The sequence below is a fragment of the Podarcis raffonei genome, chromosome 12 (assembly GCF_027172205.1).
Source record: "Podarcis raffonei isolate rPodRaf1 chromosome 12, rPodRaf1.pri, whole genome shotgun sequence".
NCBI classification, from domain to species: Eukaryota; Metazoa; Chordata; class Lepidosauria; order Squamata; family Lacertidae; genus Podarcis; species Podarcis raffonei.
The window spans coordinates 24,161,641-24,183,357 of NC_070613.1; the positions used below are offsets into that span (position 1 = coordinate 24,161,641).

The following is a 21,717-nucleotide window of genomic DNA, read 5'->3' on the forward strand; positions in this document are numbered from 1 at the left end:
TTACTTCTCATTGTAACTCCTGTTGCATGGATTTAACTTTAATGATGCAACATTAACTTACAGAAGATGATTCAAATGTAAACAGTTAAATTTATTGAAGGTGCACCTTTACTTACTAAAGTAACAATAGTGGAGCTTACCTGGTACTTGAAAAGTCACTTGAATGAGGACCAAGAGATTTAGGAGCAAAAAGGAAGCCATTGGTCACAACCAAACCTACCACACAGATCCCATGGAAAGAAGAAAAATCAGAGTCTGCTGCTTTTCAGTTACTTCTTCATAAATGAGCCAGGCAGAATGAAAATTTCACTTCTGTGTTTGACATGTTATAATGTACACAAAGCCAAATTTTGCAATGCTGCAATTTTTTGTCTTTGGCAAATGCAGCAGTGGACTCAATCTGAATACAGTATACCAGGGCCAGAAGATCCTCTTGGCACCCTTTAATTTTTTAGTCATTGAAAGGGGTCCTTTGACTCTTAAAGGTTGGGAGCCACTGATATAAAGGAAATCTTTCTTGGCTACAGGGAGAAGTCAGCAGGCATCTTCAAGAACTGTAGAATATGTGGAGGGCAGCAGGCTATATAACCCATACATGTACGGGACTCTTACTTCATAACTGGTGACACTTTTTTCTAATGAGAATAGGCAAATAAATATGTTGCACTTCGCATTTAATGTCTTATATGGAGCTTCACATTTAGAAGGATTTTTTTTAAAAAAAACATCCAATAGTTGAAATGTCTTGATGAGTCTCTTTATATTTCTGGAGAACTAAATTTCATTTTTACTATTTCTTTAAATTTATTTATTACTTTTATACCATACTTTCTAGCCATTAAAACCACTCACAAAATTCATATTTTGGTGTAGGTGTGCAATGGTGTTCTTGCTTTCCTTTCACTCAACAGCACATTAGCACCTGCCATGAGATAGATATGCTGGAATATATTATCCTTTCTGGGGCAACAGAAGCTAACTGCATTTTATTCCTGTAGTCATGAAAGTACTACAGTTCAAATGAGTTTAAAATTTCTTTTTTTGTAAAATTATGTTTGGCAAATGTGTTTTTTGTTTTGTTTTGTTTTGTTTTGCTATAACAAATCAGGAATATGGAAGCAGCTGTAAATAATGGAATAGCCGGGAGTGTGGGGGAGAGATGCTGATTCTGTGCTACAGAACTGAAGTAACGCAAATTGCAATCTAAAAGGAGGACCCCTTAAGACCATTAAGTCCAGGGTCTAAACTCAATTAGCTGCACTACTGGTCTTTATCATTCCACATTCAGAAGCAGACTGGAGTGGCAGTTGACTCTTCCTTCAACAATGGCAATGGGCTGGCATCCTGGACTTCACCTTATGCAGCAGGTTAGTTTAGCAGAGTGGGCCAATCTTCCAGTTGGGAAGATGGTGGTCAGGGGGCTTAATAATAGTAATAATACCTTTATTGTCATTGTACAACCTGTGTACAATTAAATTAAATTAAGAGGAATAGGCAGAGGAATATATTGGGAAAAATTGCACACAAACATGTTTTTGCTCAGAAAACTTCACACTAAAATGATGTTGAATTTTCAGGACCCCATGAATGCAAATGGGTAGGGAAATATTGAGAAAGGAATTTAAGATGGAAAAATGACAAGCCATAGCCCTCCAACATCTGCCACCTAAGGTGATCACCTGACTTTGCCCAATGGTAGGGCTGGTTTGCTCCCAAGGTCTCCTTCTCATTACAGAACTTTGGCAGAGCAGAACTGTATGTAAAGGTCCTCTTCCCAAAGGACAAGGACTTGATTAGACCAAAGGCCTGGCCCTGGCCCTATCTTGTCCAGATTGTGTTCTCAAAATGGTGAAGCCCTATGGGAAGCTCACAAAAAGTGCAACAGCATTTTCCCACTTGCTGGCCCCAGGAGCTGGCATTCTGAGGTCTTCTGCCTCTGATACTGGAAGCAATATAACCATCAGGACGAGAAGCTATGGACAGCCTTCTCCTCCATTGATATCTCCACCTCCACCCCTGTAGGAACTAATTTGCTATGCTCTGTGTTCCCCTGCATCATTATGCTGAGTGTTTTTTCTTGTCCTCGCCAGCAGCAGCCAATGCCTATTTCTGGAGCAGGGGCAGGAAATAACTCCGGGGCACGAGCTATAAAGAACAACATGTGCGGAGGAGATGGGGAGGATCATGGGGCTGCTCTTGTGTCTTGTGCAGTCCAAGTAATGCCTAGCCCCTCGCCCCCTGTCCCAAAGGAGAACTGAAAAAATGTGACTCAAGCAGAAAGAGAAGTGAAAGCATGCTGTCATGTTCAGAAGTTTCCTGGAAAAAAAATGGAAAAATTGTTCAAGTCTCTTTTTCATTGCAGACATTGTTACCGTCTGGTCCAGATCCTACTAAATCATTCAGAAGAATTAATTCAGAAAAAAAGGAAATGCTATATGAACATCTCATCAGGGATTTCCAGATATGTGAAACCCCTCTGAACACATTATGTGTGTGTCTAAGTGAGGTCTCCATACATGGACATGAGTTTGTTGTGTATGGATGCTTTGCCTCTGTCCTTCCTGGACATTTATCCCATTGACTGCAACTTTGTCCTGTTGCCTATTGTGCCAAAATTATGTAACTTACATTAATTATGCAAGTTCTGGTGGCATTTTGTAATTCCACCCCATTCATTTAATGCAAAGGAAACACAATGCAAATGGATGTAATCAGTTATCTGTCGTTTGCAGATTGTACACAACAGCAGTAGGAAATACTGATCATATTGACTGGATTGATTTCTGTTCCAGGTGTGGGATAAGTAAGGCAACATCAGCAATTTCTGTTCCTGTTTCTGGTTTTCTTGTAATTCTCTTAACATCCCCTACTGAGTGAAATTTTAATTAAGCTGCTTATGTATGTTTTAGTTGTTCTTATTCATTTTTCAATTTCATTTTATTTTTATTTTTGTTTTAAAACTATTGTGTTAGTACTTGGTTATTTTTTTAACCCTGGGCTCCTTTTGGAGGAAAGTTGGGACAAAAATTAATACAAAATAATCTCCAGAGCAATACAGCCCTTTACTCCCAGATAAATAAGGGATGAGGTGCAAAGGCGGGGGAGAAGTGGCCAGCAAAGGGAATGTGTGAGCCACAGTGAGGCAGTGGCCTCAGGTGGCCGGCTGTGGAACAGTCAGGAGGGGTAGAAGATCTGGGTCCCAAGGACTGTGCTTCTTGCCTCCTAATCTTGTTGCCCTCCTGCTGCCTGCTGCTGCTCCTCCTTAGCTGCCTGCTCCTCTTCCTTCTCCTGAGCTGCGACCTGCTCCTCTCGGGCTTCCTTTTCTCTCCCTGGCCACCTTCAATAGTGGCAGGCAGTGGCTTTGGTGGCAGCGGGGAGGCAGCTTTGGCAGGGAGGGGGGCAGCACCAGCTTCGCCTCAAGCAGCAAGATGTCCCCAACCGGCCCCGTGTATGAGTGAGTGTGAAATGGAGGAGGAACAAGCAGATAACCATGTGGTAAACGGGAAAGGGATGAGAATAGGATACTGACTGGCATTGGAATAAGGGAAAGGGGCACTACCTGTGGTGAATTAATGGAGGAGAGGTTACAGCTGAATAAGAGGGGATAGCCAGCATTACCAAGGATCCAGGAAATAGAGAAGAGAGGAAATAGGGTTGTAAAGGCTGGGGCAGCAAACCAGTGGTAGCCTAAGTGACAGAAGGATAAATAAGGAAACCTGCCTGGCGTGCTCTGGTCCATGGGGTCACAAAGAGTCGGACACGACTAAATGACTAAACAACAACAAGAAAGTACCTAGGGATGAGATGAACCCTAACCTTGAAAGGGGAAGAGCTCAGCAGGTGGCTCTGAACATAAGCGACTGACTGGGGCTCTGAAGTAAGATAGGAATCTTCACACTTAGTTTTTCAAGTCAAGTAATCTTTAATTTGAAAATATTTCATATAGCATTTGTTTTCACTAAGTAATAATCATGTTTACACTGTGACATCATGAGTCTTGTCACAGGAAGTACCACTACATATTGCAGCTTGGAACAATTAATTTCCATCAATGGTCCTGGTGAGCTCAATGTGACTTACTCCCAGGGAAATGCATATAGAGTTACACATTTGTTAATCTCCCTCTTTTTCATCCTCACCCATTTCTGAATCTTTATTTGGAAGAATGACTACTTTGTCGTTATACATAGGGTTGTCAATGCTACCAGTGATTTCTTGTCGTCTGCCTCTTCTTTTGTAGAAAACATAGGCTGCTACACCCACACCAATGAGGAGGAGGAAGATAATCGGGAGAACCGCCTTCAGAACTCTGCCCTGTGTTGATGCCAGACTGTCTTCTTGCTCTACTAATGGGGGGGAAAAGGTACATCATACACACAGAGAGAGCAATAACTACTTTATACTATAACCAATGGCTATCTCATTGTATGACTAAGAAAGACAGCTGGGTAGTGTTTAGGGATAAGGGATAAATTAATGTCAAACCCACCAAATCCACACTCCCTAAAACAATATGAAAACTGAAAAACAGCCATCTTTTAAAAATTTCAGCTGCCTGAAATTTGTAATCCAGTTATCCTGTGAAGTAATATGTTCAAAAATGCATATACTGGAGTAAGGAGTACAGATATTAGTTAAAATAACATACAAAAATGCATTGTATTTAGCGAAATTGTTTTGTAAAAATGTTTATATTGGGGAAAATTGCACACAAACATGTTTTTGCTCAGAAAAAAAATCACACTAAAATGATGTTGAATTTTCAGAACCCTGTGAATGCAAATGGGTGGGGGAATAATGAGAAACAAATTTAAGATGGAAAAATGAGAAGCTGAAAGAAACCAAACCCAACAGATTCACACATTCCTAGTTTTGTTTGCTGCACCTAAGCATAGTCTGCTGAGAGCTTACAAACCAAGGAAATGGCCATCTGATGGGGGGAGGGGCAGGGAGGGAAGGAGATGCAAAAGCTGAACTGATGTGGAATCAGAACTTGTGTGTGTATGAGAGCTGCTCTGATTCTCCTTGAAGTAGAAAAAGAAAGGCCCTTTTAAAAAAAGAGTTTTGGCGGGTTCTGAAGGAATCCAACCCAAAAGACATTGGATATTTCAGTGCAGCTGAACGATTCCCAAATGTCAAGGCAATTTGCACTACAACTTTAACAGGATACCATTGTTTTATGGATATGCAGATGAGAGAGGAACTTACCCTCTCCCCCCGCCCCACTTTTCACATGCAGCACTATTGAATTTTCCATTAAACCAAGATCTCTCTCCTATCCTCCACCTCTCCTGCTTCATAGTATCTGTTCTTCTCCAGAAAAGAGTTGCCATCCTTTCTTCCCCAGTAGAGCCAGCAGAACCAGTTCGTGCCCGCATATCTGGTAGGAATTACCCTGAGAGAAGGTTCTGCTGTTGATTTTTGCCTGCCATCCTGCTACAAAAGACATGACTGCTACCGGGGTGGGGATGGGAGTGGCAGCCCTCCAAGCAAAATGACATAATAGTAGTGAAACAACAATCATTGTGATCAGCATGCCCACCATTCTGAGTAATGACTCGATCTTGATCAGAGAGGTTGTTGCGGCCTCAGTTGCACCATTTATGAGACTTCCATGATTTAGAATAAGGTTACCATTCTCATTACAAATGGGGAGCAAAGAGTGAGAGCTGAGCTGTAGTAGGGAAAATGACCTGATGTCTGCAAGGTCTTTGCAGTGTCCACCTGAATGTCAGCCTGCATTCCTTCCTCTGGCCCCATTAATCTGGATTTACTCTTTTTGATAGAAAATCTTATAAATTGTCTAAGGGAAAAACCCACCTGCTGTTGCCAATGGTAGATGCTTAACACTTTAACTTAGTTATTTTAATAAGAGTCTTACCAGGCATTTTTGAAGGAGCTGTCATCTCTTCAATAACTATAAAACAAAAGATATGCTTACTGTGTAAATTATAGATATCACAGCAAAATACAAAACCAAAAGTCAGGCATGATTCTTTACTAGTGCTTATTACCAATGCTGATGTTTCAATACAAAACTTGACTATTTAAAAATGTTAAACAAGCATTGAATCTGAAATGTTTAGTGCATTCACCAAATCCCTGTGATAGCAACATCAAGTATAGTGACCTCAACTTTAAACCTGTCAGTGTGGAAACTATTAAATTATATTCCCTCTTGAAGAAAAGGACTGATTTATAAAAAACATTATGAATTATAAAAACTCCACAGTTCTAGGGACTGTAAATGATAAAGGGGGAGAACATTTATTATTAGGTATTTATCAAATGTTAATAATCTTATTATATTTAAAAGACAGGCTATCATATTATTAGCAGCAAAAAATAAATACGCTTCAGCTTTGGTTCTGTCATCACTTCTGCCATTTATTATTAGGGTGTCAACAACTGGAAGCATCAGTAAGGTCTGCCAGAAGCTGGACAGGCAGTAGGAAGTGACAAAGAGCGGTAAAGACAAAAAGCAGAGCCTCCATTTAATGAAAAGCGGCTTATGCGACATAAAGGATGGTAGACAGTATATCTATGGAGAGATTGCCACAAAGAATGCTGAGAACTTGCTAGTAAGGATAGCTCGGGGGAGGGGGGATGTTGTTAAAATGCCAAGATAGGAAAAAGTCCTAAGCAGTAGCTCTACTCATCATTAAACTACTATATTGAATCAGAATTATTGGTAAATTAAGTCTAATGACCATTTAAGACTTACTTTTGTTTCTTTTACATATATATCCCTTGTAATAGCTGCACGCTCCCCTGAACCACTTCCCATTTTGGCTGTTCATGAAAACGCATCTCTCATTTTTAAAACGGTATGACTCAGGATCAGCTGTGGGCTTTTCATTGTCCCAATTGACAAAATCCAGTGCAGTGTTATCTTGCCATAGCCATTCTCCTATTTATTAAAATAAATAAATTATATAATGGAATGGAAAACAGTAGAATAATAAGTGTAAGACAATATCAACAAAAACAACAATGTTAGTAGTAGTAGTAGTAATAGTAGTTTGTACCCCTCCTATCTAACTGGGTTCCCCCAGTCACTCTGGGCGGCTTGTAACAAATTATAAAAACACAGTGAGACATCAAACATTAAAAACCGTCCCTATACAGAGCTGCCTTCAGATATGAAAATATGTTTTAAAACTAAACTGACTGCTTTTCCTCTCAAACGTTTGCAGTTTTGAAAATGTGCAAGCTACCACCATTATCATATCAGAACACTGAATGCACTAATGATCTCAGTGATTTTTGGCAGCATTAACCCAACCCCAATGCAGCGGTGTAGCTATCCGCTTGGGTGCCTGGTGCGGTGCACATGTCCTGCAGCCGGGGGCAGAGTGAGCTGCCATGGGGGCGGGGCAAGCCAAGGGAGGGCGGCTGCGTGGAGCCTCTCTGCAGCTTCCCGCTCAGCTTTAGGGTGGCAGAGGCAGTGGGCAGACGCAAGCCCTGCACTGCTCAAAAAAGCAGTGCAGAGCTTTCAGGCAGTCCACCCGCCACCTCCCCATAGCTGTCAACGTTTCCCTTTTTTAAAGGGAAATCCCCTTATTCCAAATAGGATTCCTCTCAAGAAAAGGGAAAAGTTGACAGCTATGCACCTCCCCCTCAGGAGATACGCGTGGTTCAGGCATGCTGCAGGCCCTATGCATGCTGCTCTAATGGCTAGGATGGAGGCTTCATGATTATGTAGCCCAATCTCTATTCAGTGGTGCCCTTTAATTGTGAATCTAGGAAGCAGAAGTTTGGAAACTAAATTAGAAATCAGAAAAATCTACCCTAGGGGTTTTAAGGGAATCCATGAATTAAGTTTGTAATGTGTACAATTTATTAGTGATGGCTACAGCTTTTTATATTGTAGGCTCTCATCCTGCCCTAACAGTCTTCAAAGGAGCAGGAACCAGGACTCCTGAGGAAGAGAGTTGGGGTTCCTTAAGGACAGCAGCAGCTTTGCAGACAGGAAAGGCAGTCTCAGGGTGGTTGGGTGCTGCATTAAGCTCAAAAGTTTGTAATGCTCTGCATAGTAAATGCATTAAATGCAAATCTTGGAATAAGTCATGTGAAAGCTTGGTGTGGAGTATGATAACTATCACTCCATTCATTCTAATATTGGTCTAATCTAGCAAATGGGTCTGAAACATCCAAAGGTGCCTGTCTAGATGCAGAAGGAATCCTTTCAGGTGCTTGCCTCTGGCTATTCTTAACAGGGGGTCTAGGTTAAAAAGGAGATGACGTTTGAAGTCCAGAAAGGACTTCAGCAGAGATATGGGACAATAATTCCTGTTTGATTTAGTTCAGCATGTCTTCTGAGAGATAGTAAAGGTAAAGGGACCCCTGACCGTGACCGACTCTGGGGTTGCGCGCTCATCTCGCTCTATAGGCCGAGGGAGCCGGCGTTTGTCCACAGACAGCTTCCGGGTCATGTGGCCAGCATGACTAAGCCGCTTCTGGCGAACCAGAGCAGCGCACAGAAACACCGTTTACCTTCCCGCCGGAGCAGTACCTATTTAACTACTTGCACTTTGAGGTGCTTTCGAACTGCTAGATTGGCAGGAGCAGGGACCGAGCAACGGGAGCTCACCCCGTCGCAGGGATTCGAACCGCCAACCTTCTGATCGGCGAGTCCTAGCTCTGTGGTTTAACCCACAGCGCCACCCGTGCCCCCTTCTGAGAGATAACAGAGCCTAAACCAAGTCTTATAAGGAGCACTTAAAGGAGCTGGGTGAAGGAATGATCGCCGGGTGTGGAGCACACTTCCATCCTCAGACAAACCGCAGCTGTCTAAACATCATGCCCTCTATCTAACCTTTTACTTTCTTAGTAGTCTGCCGTGCATTGTCTGCGACCTATGTCTCCTTCGTCATACATTGTTCAAGGGGAAAGTGACATGGTGGAAACAGTTGCCAAAATAACTTTGTACTACCCCTCAATCTCGGGATTGGAAGATGTGTAAAGGTCACAGTCCAAAATGTATCTGACTGGTTTTGTATTGTGCTAATAAAAAGAGCCTCGGCAGAGCTAGCTGGCAGCTTGCTTATGTACAGCTCACCTGCATTACCAACTCCTGCCTCATGTCCTTCACTTCAGCTGGGTATGTTTATATTCCCAATATGCCCAGAGGGACATCTGGGGCAGATAGCAGAGCAATAATCAAACTAAAAGGGATGTGATTAGGGACAGGGCTTAAAGATTTGAAAGGAGGTTTGCTTCCTTTATTACCATTTACTATGTAGTTGAAATTTTTGTTGATTGCTATCCTTTAGATGCTCAAAGAACTTGACCAAGAAGACCTCTTTGGCATCTTTTTTTGGGTAAATTGATTTTTTTGCCACATTTTATGTAGTTGCCCCCTTTCACATATAACACTTTTATTATTCCCAGTGGAGTTTGGTTGGATGCAGGTATTTGAATTTCCAGACAGCTCTCTTCCATGGCTTGTGATAGGAGATGAGTAAAGAACGGAGGGGGGACGACAAATCATTTCAATTTTCAGGGGGCAATAAGATAGTGCACATGCCATGAAAGAACTCACAGAAAATTGGTGAATTTCCTGAATGCATGCCAAGCAGACTCATAAATACAAGGTGATGTGAATTTGCTAGTACCATTTGCTTGCGCTAACAGTTATTCCTGCTGAGCTCTTTTACTTCCAAAAACCAAAACGAAAATGAAATGCCATATGTTTGAACATATTTTTCAATTAATAATATATTATACATTAAATATTGAACGTTAAACAGTTACCATCGTTATTTCTGAACATCCCAATCCAATACTCATCATGTGATAATTGTTGAGTGTGATCCATCAAAAAATGCAGTTCAGCTAAATCTACTATCGAAGTCAAGGTGGCACCTAAGATACAGAAGAGGAGTAAAGTTAGCTCATTAAAAAGTTGTCTTCCCCTTGAAAAATATGAGACTGCCTAACAGAGTATGACCAATGATTCACTGTGCAGTACTGGCAACAATATAAGGTTCTAGATACCTTAGAGAAAGTGTATATCTTTTTCTTTCAAATGATTGTAATTGCTATCCTATTGCATAATGTTGTAGTAGAAAAGAATCATTGTAACCTAGCTCCTTTCCCCAATAATAATAGTTAAGAAAAACTTTTAAGGACACTGTATTTCACTGTGTAATGGTCACATTTTTGGTGCCGCTTTTTTCCATTCCAAAAGGGTATGTGTGCAACTATTACACAGGGAAATATAAAAGTGTGACCATTATGCGAAGGAAAAAATGGGGACAACAGCAGGTGGATCTGAGGAGCTGGGCCGATGGCATGGGGAGGGCAAGCACGAGCTGGAGACAAAATAACTGTTGTTATCGGGACCATGGGGAGAGAAAACACTTACGGAGAAAGACACTAGCATACCTTTCTGTAAAAAGTGAAGCCCTTCCTTGTGCATATAATAAATAATAATAGTAATAATAATACCCTGCCCATCTGGCAGGGCCTCCCCAGCCACTCTGGGCATATGTTCCATTGCCCAACCTACTGATGTGCAGCAGCATCGCTCATCTATCAGAATCTCTATGGTGAACAATAGTCACCGCTCTATACTTTGAATTGCAAGAGCGGAACAGCCATTCGAATTTAGACAGGAAGTTCCAGTAAGGAACGCCATGGGAACAGCAAATGAGTGGTGACAGCAGTGCCTGTGGCCAGGCCTGCCGGTGCCCGCCGTATCTCCCCTCAGCCCACATGTCCCAGCCATCCCCAGCATCGGTTCCCACTGAAACATTGATAAAAAAGCACCAGGAGGAAGGTGGGAAGAAACATTCCCACTCACTCCACTCCGCTCATGGCCAAGCTGGCGAGGTATGAGGAGAACAGGGGTGGCGGCAGCTGGAGGAGGAAAGGAAGAGGCCTGAGGCCTAGAGGAGCCTCAGAAGTAGTTACCCAGCAATTATTATGCAAGGAATGCTCTGGGACCATTTTTGGGGTCCAAAAAAGGGGATGCGACTATTATGCGGTGGTGACCATTATGTGGTGAAAAGCGGTAATACTATCAAACATTTCTCTCATCTTATCTCACTATACATGATAAAGCTATTTTAGCCATCTCACCCTTTGCTTTTTCCTCTAAGACTAATTGCAGTCGTTAACAGTCGTCAACAGGTTTACCACACCTATCAGCCAACCACCCATTCCCACCCCCCTTCTGAGTCATACCCCTCCCCTCCCTCTCACTATATATAAGGGTCTGGTGACTTCTGTTTCAGTGTATCTGAAGAAGTGCGTACACACAAAACCTCATACCAATAACAAACTTAGTTGGTCTCTAAGGTGCTACTGGAAGGATTTTTATTTTATTTAAAATAAATGTCATTTTTGCAAGTTAGATGGTTCACAAATCCTGAACTCCAATACTTAAAACATATTTCACTCTGTATTTCTAACTGCACATAAAAGGAAAATAGCCACACAGTTCTTTAGTGTCAGCCCATTAACAGTATATGTTTGGTAATTTATTACATTTTCATCATACATTACCTCCAATGAGAGTTTACGATGAGACGCTGGGCTCATCATGTTTCCCAATTTATCCTTGCAACTGAGATATACTAAGCTGAAAGGCCCATGGTAATCTAGTGAGCTTTCTGGGTGAGCAGGAATTTGAGCTTCTGCCTCTCTTGTCAAAGTCCAGGGCTAAAATCCCATATCCATATAGGCATCTATAAGTGCCATTGAACTCAATGGGACTTACTTCTGGAGAGAAGTATAGGAGAGAACTGCAGTGCAGGTAATCGCCATACCACACTGGCTTTCCGTACTAACTAGAATGGAAAATTCATGTTGTGATCTAATTCAAAATGATACCCACCTAACTGAGCACATTTGAAGAAAGCTTTTGGCCATTCATACCAAGCAGAGTAGAATTGATAGCAATGAGCCTGAAAAGGTACCCAAGCTTTCCCATCTTCTTTTGATGCAGGGCATCTTCCTGGGAGCTGTGGCTCCTCAGTTGGGATTGTACCTATTACGGAGAACATATTTTTCTTTCAAAAAAGAGAACAGGCATCTTAGAAATCTATAAACACTAGCGATGTGCATAAGGTTCAGAGAAATCATGAATCATGAAGCAAAGCACGATATCTGAGAGAGAACTTAGGCTCATAAATGTGAAATGGGATCTGTATGAATTTGCACATGTCAAAGCAGGGAACCCCCACTGTGCAATCCAGACATTTAAATGAACTGCTACAGACAGGTGCCTACTACAGTGGCAGGTTAAGTACTTAATTCGTTCCGGAGGTCCATTCTTAACCTGAAACTGTTCTTAACCTGAAGCACCACTTTGGCTAATGGGGTCTCCTGCTGCCGCTGCGCCACCAGAGCACGATTCTTGTTCTCATCCTGAAGCAAAGTTCTTAACCTGAGGTACTATTTCTGGGTTAGCGGAGTCTGTAACCTGAAGCGTATGTAACCTGAAGCGTATGTAACCCAAGGTACCACTGTAATGCCTTTAGCACAGAGGTTTTCTACCTTTTTGAGTCCATGTCTCCACTGACCAACTACATTCTTTCTGTGGCAGCCCTGTGGGGGCTCAGGAGCCCAGTTATGTCACCCCTTGCCTGCAGAGCTGGCAGCCTCTCACCCTTTTTCGAACACCCTTGCACAGTGTTCCCTCAGCCTCCTCTTCTCTCCCCTCTCTCCTTGGGAGTCCTCTGGGCAGCAGCTGCCAACATCCCTGTTCTCTGAGCCATCACCACGCCCTGTCCCCAAGAGAGGTGCCTCCTCACACCCCCACAGGGGCCTGGGAAGTGGGTGCCCCCAGGCTTAGTGGCCCAGTGGAGACTGGCCAAAGTTTAACGTGAGGTCAGCACCTTACCTTGGGAGGCAGCAGTGGCAGCACCGGGCCCTCAGCTCCCAGGCAGGCCTTGCACACAGCAAGCATAAGAAAGGCCAGCGCAGCGCCTGCCTGCCCAGCCTCACACTTCCCTGTCCATTCCCAACAGCAAGGGCTGACACCTGCTGGACTGGCTGGCTGCGCTCCCTCACCCACTTGCTTGTTTACTCTGAGGCCGCCTCAGTTCCTGGCAACGCTCACCCCCTGGCCAGCCCCAGAGGCACAATTCACCTGGGGAGCTTGTAGCCAGGGCTGCTGCAGCAAACAGCTGCACAAGCCTTTGGGAGGCAGAGACTTGAAAGGGCATCAGAAGAGGGAGGGAAGAAAAGAGGGACGTTGACCAGTGATGCCTGCAACACCCCTGACCATCATCCAAGGCACCCCAGGGTGCCGTGACGCAATGGTTGAAAGCCACTGCTTTAGTGTACCAGGATGCCAGAGTCAGATGATGTCAGAAGGAAGAGCAAACACCAGAGTGAAGTGGCGACTAGGAGAGAGAGCTCTGTTGTGGTAGACAGGTCAAGCTTTTTAATCAGAGAAGATGGTTTTACATGGAAAGCCAATCCTTTAGTTTTTCAACCCTAAAATCTAAATATTTATTTTTATTTGTTTAATCAAAAACATATAATTCTGTAACATCTAGGAAGTAAAGAAACAAAGACAGTACAAGAGAATTTTAAATTGAACACACACACACCAAAGGGACAAATTTAGATTGTTGCATTCACAATTCCTGTCAAGAATTTAAAGAAAAAAAGTATTGAAGGGTAGTAACATGTCATTTTTAGACATTTGCAAAAAAGATGTGTATTTCCACCTATGGTGGGAGTGTAATCCTCTGGCAGCTTTTTGGAAGACAGTGTTTCCAGAAATTAATTTAATAACATAGTAAGGACTGATAGCAATTCCCTCACTGGCATTCCTGGGGATGGGCCAAATGAAGATGGGTTGAATAAAGAATTGATTCTGTATTTCCTGTTAGCTGCCAGGATGGTTATTGTTAAAAAAAAAAGAGGAAATATTTAGAAGGTTAAAAAATCAGCTTTAAAAGTACCTAGAAAACAGCCCCTGGACTGATAGCAGGTTTCTTACCCAGAGACTTCCATGTTTCCCATATTCAGGCCAATTTGTCCACAAAACACTAGGGGAGATTGACCATTTCTTTTTTTATCCACCCGAACTGTAACAGCTGCCACTATCCTTCTGCAGTTATTGTTCTGCAATGTGACAGGATTCCTACCCTCAGGGTGGGTGAACCTTACCAACAAATTTATGTCCCAAATAAACATAAAACAGTTGTAGGCATTTTCTCTCTCTCCCCTCATCCCTTTTTTAAAAGCAAACTTTAATCAAGGTATTTAGTGTAAAAACCCCTGGACCAATTGGTTTATAATTTGGCAGACTTTATCCATGCTCTTACCATGCTGGCAAATGTCGGCCACTACTGTCATTTTTAAAATTCAGAATAGTGAACAGAAGTGAAGGTAGGGGGAAGAGAACTCCACCCCTCAAGCTGAATTGGACCATCAGGGAATTGGCCTGAGCAGAATCAGGTGATTTTATAAAGCAACACCTAGAATCTGAAATGCACACCCACATGGTGGGTGTGGAGAAATAATGAGACACTTAGCCTCAATCTGGATGAAGATGGTTACTGTGGTCAGAATTGTATATTCTGAAAGTAGAATAAATTTGTTTAACAAGGCTCTGTTCACCATTTGATCAGTCTGCACGGTTTAGTAGAACACAATTTTGTTGTATCCTTAGTGGCAAGCCATATCCTTAAGCATGTGGTTAGACAATCTGCTTCAGTATCAATCTCATTCAATGGGATTGAATAAGCATCAATGGAAATTATTTATAAGTATTGTTGTTGTTATATTTTTCTACCCTTCCTCTCACAAGAGGGTAGGGCAGCTAATTACAAAGGTACAGCAGTAAAAAAACTCAAGGAGAAAGACCATTTGGTAAGGGGGATTTCAAAGCAGGAAAAAGATCCCCTACTTCGTTACCCCTCCTTCCTTTGGAAGCTAGTTGTAGCCTCCGTTCTATTTTTGTTTGTTTATTATTCTAACCTGGTGGATTAAATAGTAACTTTTTACTCATTTATTCCTTACAAAATAGTCAAAAGTGCCAAGAACACATATCTTTGTACTGTGCTCAAATGGAGACTTTATTGGAGTTAGAAAGTAATGAAAACAGATACTTCCTTTGCTTACCAGTATACTGCTCACAGGCAGAAAAGTAGGTTTGATTGCAAGCTCCTGTTTTCCAATGACCCTCAAGATCCATGAAGACACAGGCTGTTTTCTGCGTTGGTTCTTCAGGTGCCCAATTAGTATATGCCAATCTCCGGTTGTTTATCCATGTGTAGTGCCCACCAGTCTAAAATCCAAATGCACATGGAACAATACATGCTGGTTTAGAAAACTCTTTGTTTCCCACAACATGAATTCTGCATCATTTATTTTCCCCTTTCATTTCACTTGCACATACACTCAATAGAACCAGAGAATTGCATAGAGTTGGAAGAGGCCCAAAGGCTCAGCTAGCCCAACCCCTGCAATGCAGAAATCACAGCTGATTTCTCCTACCCTCCAGAGCAAGAAAACAAGCTTGTCCCACCCTTTCCGTGTGACAGCCCTTTGGATATCTGAAGCTGGCTATCATATCACCTCTCAGTCTTCTCTCCTCCAGGCTAAACATACCCAACTCTCTAAATTGTTTCTCATAAGATATGGTTCCAGGCCCTTGATCCTCTTGGTCACCCTCCTCTGCACATGTTCCAGCTTGTCAATATCCTTCTTAAACTGTGGTGTTATTCCATCACTGGTATCCCACCTGAATTGATTTCCACACAAGAGCCTCAAACTTGGCTTGGTTGGCCAAGTTCTTACCATATTGCTATTTAGACCAATCCACACAGGCTCTCCATATTTCAACACCCACAGCCATAGGAATGATTGAATGTAGGGATTCCAAATGCTGGCAAGCTCTGAGTGTTCTGAATTACACTTTTTCCTGGCCTCTTCCCAAGTCATATTGGGAGCAATGAAAGAGTAGCTGCTATTCCCAAAAGGGATATGGCGAAAGGCTGGAGCCATTGTTTCGGGCTGTGATAATGCAGGATCTATAAGAAAGCAATCAAGAGAAAAGACAAAGTCCAGATTAGACTTTATATGTTACAAATATTTTATTTCACTGGATACTGAAATTTTGTAATATTGTTATCACATACATTTTAATATCTCAAAGTTACTAAAAATTGGCAATGAAACATTTAAAAACCTTGAAAATCAACATTTTAAATGTCAACAAAAACATTCTAGTTCTAGTTCAAGATGACACAGATAAGGCATCAAAATATATTTCCTTTATAGTCTCAATAGAAGCAAACCAAATTCCCAACATGTAGTCAACAGGCCCCTTTGAAACACATTCATTTCTTCACAGAGACTTCAAGAAACTATTCTTCAGTTAGCTTCCTAAAATAATTCAAGGTGGGTTCAAGAAATACACTTAGGAGGACAGCTGTACACATGGAGTTCTGTTCTTCTGGTCAAATGAACTTGCACAGATTATGGGAGAATCCTGTCATGTTGAATATGGTTAGATATTATGACACAGAAATAGAACTCAACTTATGCCTCTTTCAGTCCTATTTCAGGGGTGAAAAGCCAAGTTATATCTCAGCAGGTGCACATCTGAGGCTCTCTCTCATAAGAGTTCATTTCTATGCACCTGTAAGATATAGTTGTCACAACTGCACTTTTTCTTTATATGGCTCAGTGTTGAATCTCTAATACAAAGACAGGTGGCCATCTAATTTTTATTTATGAACAAAATATGACATAGAAAACTGCCTTTGGTCTCCATAAGTCAATCTGATTTACATATTATTTTAATAATAATAATAATAAATTTTATTTATATCCCGCCCTCCCCAGCTGAAGCCGGGCTCAGGGCGGCTAACAACAATAAAATAGTGCAACATTCTAAAAACATTTCATTATAAAAATTAATTAAAATCAAATTGATGGCAACCATTAAGCTAAAGTTCTGTGAAGATAGCCAAAGGAGGGAGTCAGGCTGCGCCCTGACCAAAGGCCTGGTGGAACAGCTCTGTCTTGCAGGCCCTGCGGAAAGATGTCAAGTCCCGCAGGGCCCTAGTCTCTTGTGACAGAGCGTTCCACCAGATTGGAGCCGCAGCCGAAAAAACCCTGGCTCTAGTTGAGGCCAGCCTAACCTCTCTGTGGCCTGGGACCTTCAGGATGTTTTTATTTGAAGACCGTAAGTTCCTCTGTGGGACATACCAGGAGAGGCGGCCCTGTAGGTACGAGGGTCCTAAGCCGTATAGGGTTTTAAAGGTTAAAACCAGCACCTTAAACCTGATCCTGTACTCCACCGGGAGCCAGTGCAGCTGGTATAGCACTGGGTGAATTTTCTGTTACTTTTCTTCTAAAAACATACCAGTGTTTCTTTGGCAGATTTCCCACTTACCTTAAGTCCCCTGGGAGTGATGGTTTGTGGCCTGGGGCGACCACAGCTGAGCTGGGCACCTTCTTCCTGTCCCGCACATCCGTTGGGGGACAAAATCCTCCTCCTGTGGTCATGCGAGTTGGCGGGAGCATGTCTGTTTAATGGGACTATGACAGGCAGGCTAGTAGGTATGGCCATGTCATTCATAAAGGGGCGCCACGATTGTGGTTCCCGGCTTGTTTGCCACTAGATCCCGCACTCTTATTCCCTATGTATCAGCCTCCGGTCCTGCCTGGAGGTAAGTGGGCAGGCCATGCTCAAGATCCAGCTATGGAGATTCTCCATCATTCTATTTGGCGCTACGTAGGAATTTTTATTGCTGATGAACTGGGCCTGTCTAGAGGTTTCTGCCTACCTCGTGGCAGTGGTCACCAACTGTCACAACTTTATGGTGGGTAAAGCATTGGGTTGGATCCTTAGCCTGGAGGGGGCAGTGTTGGGGATCCCACACCCTCCTGCTAAAAAGATTTGGTACCCCAATAAAGGAGGGGATTGTGGCCAGATGGGGACTGATGGGCCATGACACCTGTCCTGAGTGGTGGGGCTGATGGATCACTCTGTTTGATGTACTGTACATCATAGGGCAGGCACCCCCAAACTCGGCCCTCCAAATGTTTTGGGACTACAATTCCCATTATCCCTAGCTAACAGGACCAGTGGTCAGGGATAATGGGAATTGTAGTCCCAAAACATCTGGAGGGCCGTGTTTGGGGGTGCCTGTCATAGGGTGAACCTTAATCCAAGTTCGACCAAGCCAAAAAGAAAAAAAATCAGCAGTCTGACTGGTTGATTCAGGATACATATCCAATGCCTACGCCAAAAACTGCTTACACCTGTAATCAATAATCAACTTGCAAACATCTGTAATCAATAAAGTTAAAATGTACCAGTGTTTCTTTGGCAGATGTAGCTTTTCCTGTCAGAACATGGTCCATTTCTCCACTTTCCTGCCTTCGGTAGAGGCTCATGCATAATAAAAACACAGTTTCCCTAAGGAATAAAAACACTTACGTTGTGTAGGGGGCAATCCTTTTGTCATAGATTTTTCTTAAGAGCCCTCCTTTTGTACTTCTCAAACTAGATGAAAACAGTATCCTATCTTTTTAGAAATAAGTTTGCAGATGGATAGTTCTCATCACTGATAGCTTTCATCACTCATCACTTCTCATCACTGTCTTGCCCAACCCAGCCAAGAAACAGCCTCCACTACTAAATTAAATATCTAAGGAGGGGCTGGCCCCATTGTATCATGGGATCAAAGGGAGTTAGTGGAGTCCAGCAAACACCCTGAGATTGCTGCAACTAAGGGTGCCTGTGAATTCACGATACCTGATGAAAGCTAATAGATCATACAACTCAACACAATCCAGACTACACAATTGCTTGTGTGATTCCAGGATCAGATGGTGCCAAGACCACATCAAACCCTAGGCTAAAGGTGCACTGCATGTCTGGCAACACAAGGCCTCCCATCTCTGCACCCTACTCAGGGGTAGGCATCTTTTAATGATGCATGCTCTGGATGAGGGCCCTGTTGAAGTTTACAGGAAGTAGGGTAGTCAGCAGGGCCAGCTATAAAACTGCTCACATGATGCCTGACTCTTCCTGATACAATACTGTTTCCAACAAGCAGCTTGGCTTGAAACACTCTTCCTGCCGGACAATTCATCCACCTCACCTTTAAGTTCAAGTCTTGGCAGAAATAGTACATTACCACTGAGTACCCAGTGTGATAAATTTCCACACAAGCTCCTCCACAAGAGGGAGTCCATGTATCAGAGTGGGGATTTAGGACACTTCCTGAAAACTAGTCTTGGGAAAAATAAAATGGCAGCCAGTCTTAAATGTAGAGTTTAAATTAGTGGGGGGGGGGCAGCTGGTTAACCACCTGACACCACAATGGCATCAGGGGTCAAGGTACTTGAAAGTCAGCTGATTACCAGGATTTCAACATGTAGTGCTTCAGAAGTCCATCCTCCTTTCTTCCTGCTCTAATGACACCAGGTGATTGGCATGTGGGCGTAGCCTTGGCAGAAGATTGACCACAGCTTTTTAAGGAAAGGGTTGTCAGGTGTGAGCATCAAAGTAGAGCAGTAACTCTACCTAGACAGTGGATGGTATTCTAATAACTCATCCCACCAGCACACTGACAGGACAATATTTTAAATGCTACAATAGAAGCCATCTCAGATTCTTGCAACTTTCTCAGCATGTTTCTGAATCCTTGTAAGACCTAATATAAGTGATTGCTATTTGAGAAAGATGTGGCAGCACCTACCGGTCTGAAGATCAAGGAAAGTGTGTACAGAAATGGGTGAGATGCCCTTCAGAATGTCTGAATTCCCCAACTCAGTAGGGAATGTACAATTGAAACGAATGGCAATGCTTCAGTGGGTTTTGGGGAGGAAGGTGTTAGAGTTAACTAGGAAACTAAACATTGACAGATTATCTTCAAATCTTTCATCCACTGGCAGAATGCAAACAGAATAAAAATGTCCAGAGAGAGCTGAGGGGAAGTTTCCAACCCTCCAGACCGAATTTAATTGACACAGTTAAAGCAACAGGCCTTATTTGGCATATAAGTTGTTTCACACCAACTTCTACAGAGGCTCTTCAGAATCTGTTTACAACTCTACTGCCTACTTTTGATAAAAATGTAAAGGTACCCCTGACCATTAGGTCCAGTTGCGGACGACTCTGGGGTTGTGGTGCTCATCTTGCTTTACTGCCCGAGGGAACCAGCCTACAGCTTCTGGGTCATGTGGCCAGCATGACTAAGCCGCTTCTGGCGAATCAGAGCAGTGCACGGAAACGCCGTTTACCTTCCCGCCAGAGCAGTATCTATTTATCTACTTGCACTTTGAGGTGCTTTCGAACTTCTAGGTGGGCAGGAACAGGGACCGAGCAATGGGAGCTCACCCTGTCGCGGGGATTCGAACCAACAACCTTCTGATCGGCAAGCCCAAGAGGCTCAGTGGTTTAGACCACAGCACCACCCACGTCCCTGCCTATTTTTGATACTTCAGCACTAAAAGATAAACTAAGTAGATGCCCCTCAAAGTAGGTGGGGAGGGGGAAGAGAGATATATATAAATGGGGTGCTAATGCTGAGAAGGCGTTACAATAATAGAATGTAGGATACATTTCTCATCTTGGGGGAGGGGGAGAGATGAAAGCCTTTGCAGGCAGGACTTACATTGTAATTGGGAAAATTTGGGGCCCAGTTTGTAAAGTAGACTCCACTTCCACTTGTCCATAGAAAACTGTGACTAGAAATACAATCATTCAGTCCAATCCAAGGGTCAGTTGCAGCACTTTGTAATTGCACCATAAGGAATGCTAAAAAACAAAAAACAAAAAAACAAAAATTGACTAAAACATAAAAATTTCACCATGGTAGATTTCACCACCATGCCCAATAAGTAATCAATACCATGAACTGATATATTTTGTATACAAAAAACCTATAAAGTTTGATTAATTCAGGAGTTTTAAACATGTTTTAAAGGCAATGACTGCACCTTGTGTTTCTTTGTTTGGTATGCTAGCCAGATTTCCTCCGGATTCTTTGCAATCAAGTCGTGCTTCGTGCCAGTTTTTCCTCTCTTCTTCATTCAAACCTAATAGTTTGAAGCACTGTGAAGAAAGATAAAGAGCTGTGATATCCACTTTCTTTTAGAAATAAATGTCAGAAAACTAATGATTGAAAACTGCATTTTATTGCTTTTAATTTGATGCTTTGGATAATGTCATTGCCTTTTAAATGTTTTGGTATTGTTTTTTCTACAGCCAGCTCTGCTATGCAACAAGATGAGATTGCCCGCGTCAGATGAAAGAACGCCTACACTTTTCAAATTGTAGGAGCAGTATAGGAGGGAAGCATTTGAGCTTCTCTTTGAGAAGAAAATAACCTGTTTCCCCCCTAAGAGTGTCATTTAATAAAAATTAACATAACCAAATTCTGAAAATTTAGTGTGAATACCATTTAACTGCTCTTTTGGGTAGCTGATACATAACCAAACTTTAAGAATACCACCTTTTATTTTAAAATCTGGCACTTCTATTTTGCAGCACAGCAGTCCTTTTCAGTCCTTATAGACATGGGGGCGGCGGAAGCAGGGGTGGGGGTGGGGAGAGATGTGTAATCATGATGGGAGGTTTAACCCCTAAGCTACGTGCACATTCCTTTTAACCACTATAAAGAGCCCTTGCATAGAACTGTGGACGTGGGGAGCAATCACTGCATACTCAAAAGCCCTGGGAAAACATTCACTGTATGTGCTATAATAACTGAAAAGGGGTAATATACC

General features: G+C 42.5%; 2 protein-coding genes and 1 long non-coding RNA gene across 3 annotated transcripts in view; 1 reads left to right on the forward strand and 2 right to left on the reverse strand.

The window, feature by feature from the left end:
* The window catches only part of LOC128398411 (macrophage mannose receptor 1-like), a 43,194-nt gene extending 42,880 nt beyond the window's left edge, over positions 1-314 (reverse strand). Inside the window, exon 1 of the mRNA XM_053359444.1 lies at positions 141-314. Within this exon, the coding sequence (XP_053215419.1) occupies positions 141-201 (61 nt within the window). The 5' untranslated portion in view covers positions 202-314. The remainder of the gene's footprint in view (positions 1-140) is intronic.
* Positions 315-1,116: 802 nt separating this feature from the next.
* LOC128398424 (uncharacterized) lies at positions 1,117-4,355 on the forward strand. The gene is made up of 2 exons (XR_008327106.1): positions 1,117-1,367; positions 4,241-4,355. It is a non-coding gene; the product is annotated as an uncharacterized LOC128398424 (long non-coding RNA).
* The window catches only part of LOC128398422 (macrophage mannose receptor 1-like), a 52,663-nt gene continuing 34,854 nt past the window's right edge, over positions 3,909-21,717 (reverse strand). Inside the window, exons 21-30 of the mRNA XM_053359474.1 lie at positions 20,929-21,043; positions 20,604-20,746; positions 18,295-18,397; positions 15,766-15,998; positions 15,088-15,253; positions 11,843-11,995; positions 9,757-9,867; positions 6,725-6,910; positions 5,882-5,917; positions 3,909-4,343 (exon numbers count right to left, since the gene is read on the reverse strand). Of these exons, the coding sequence (XP_053215449.1) occupies positions 4,114-4,343; positions 5,882-5,917; positions 6,725-6,910; positions 9,757-9,867; positions 11,843-11,995; positions 15,088-15,253; positions 15,766-15,998; positions 18,295-18,397; positions 20,604-20,746; positions 20,929-21,043 (1,476 nt within the window). The 3' untranslated portion in view covers positions 3,909-4,113. The remainder of the gene's footprint in view (positions 4,344-5,881; positions 5,918-6,724; positions 6,911-9,756; positions 9,868-11,842; positions 11,996-15,087; positions 15,254-15,765; positions 15,999-18,294; positions 18,398-20,603; positions 20,747-20,928; positions 21,044-21,717) is intronic.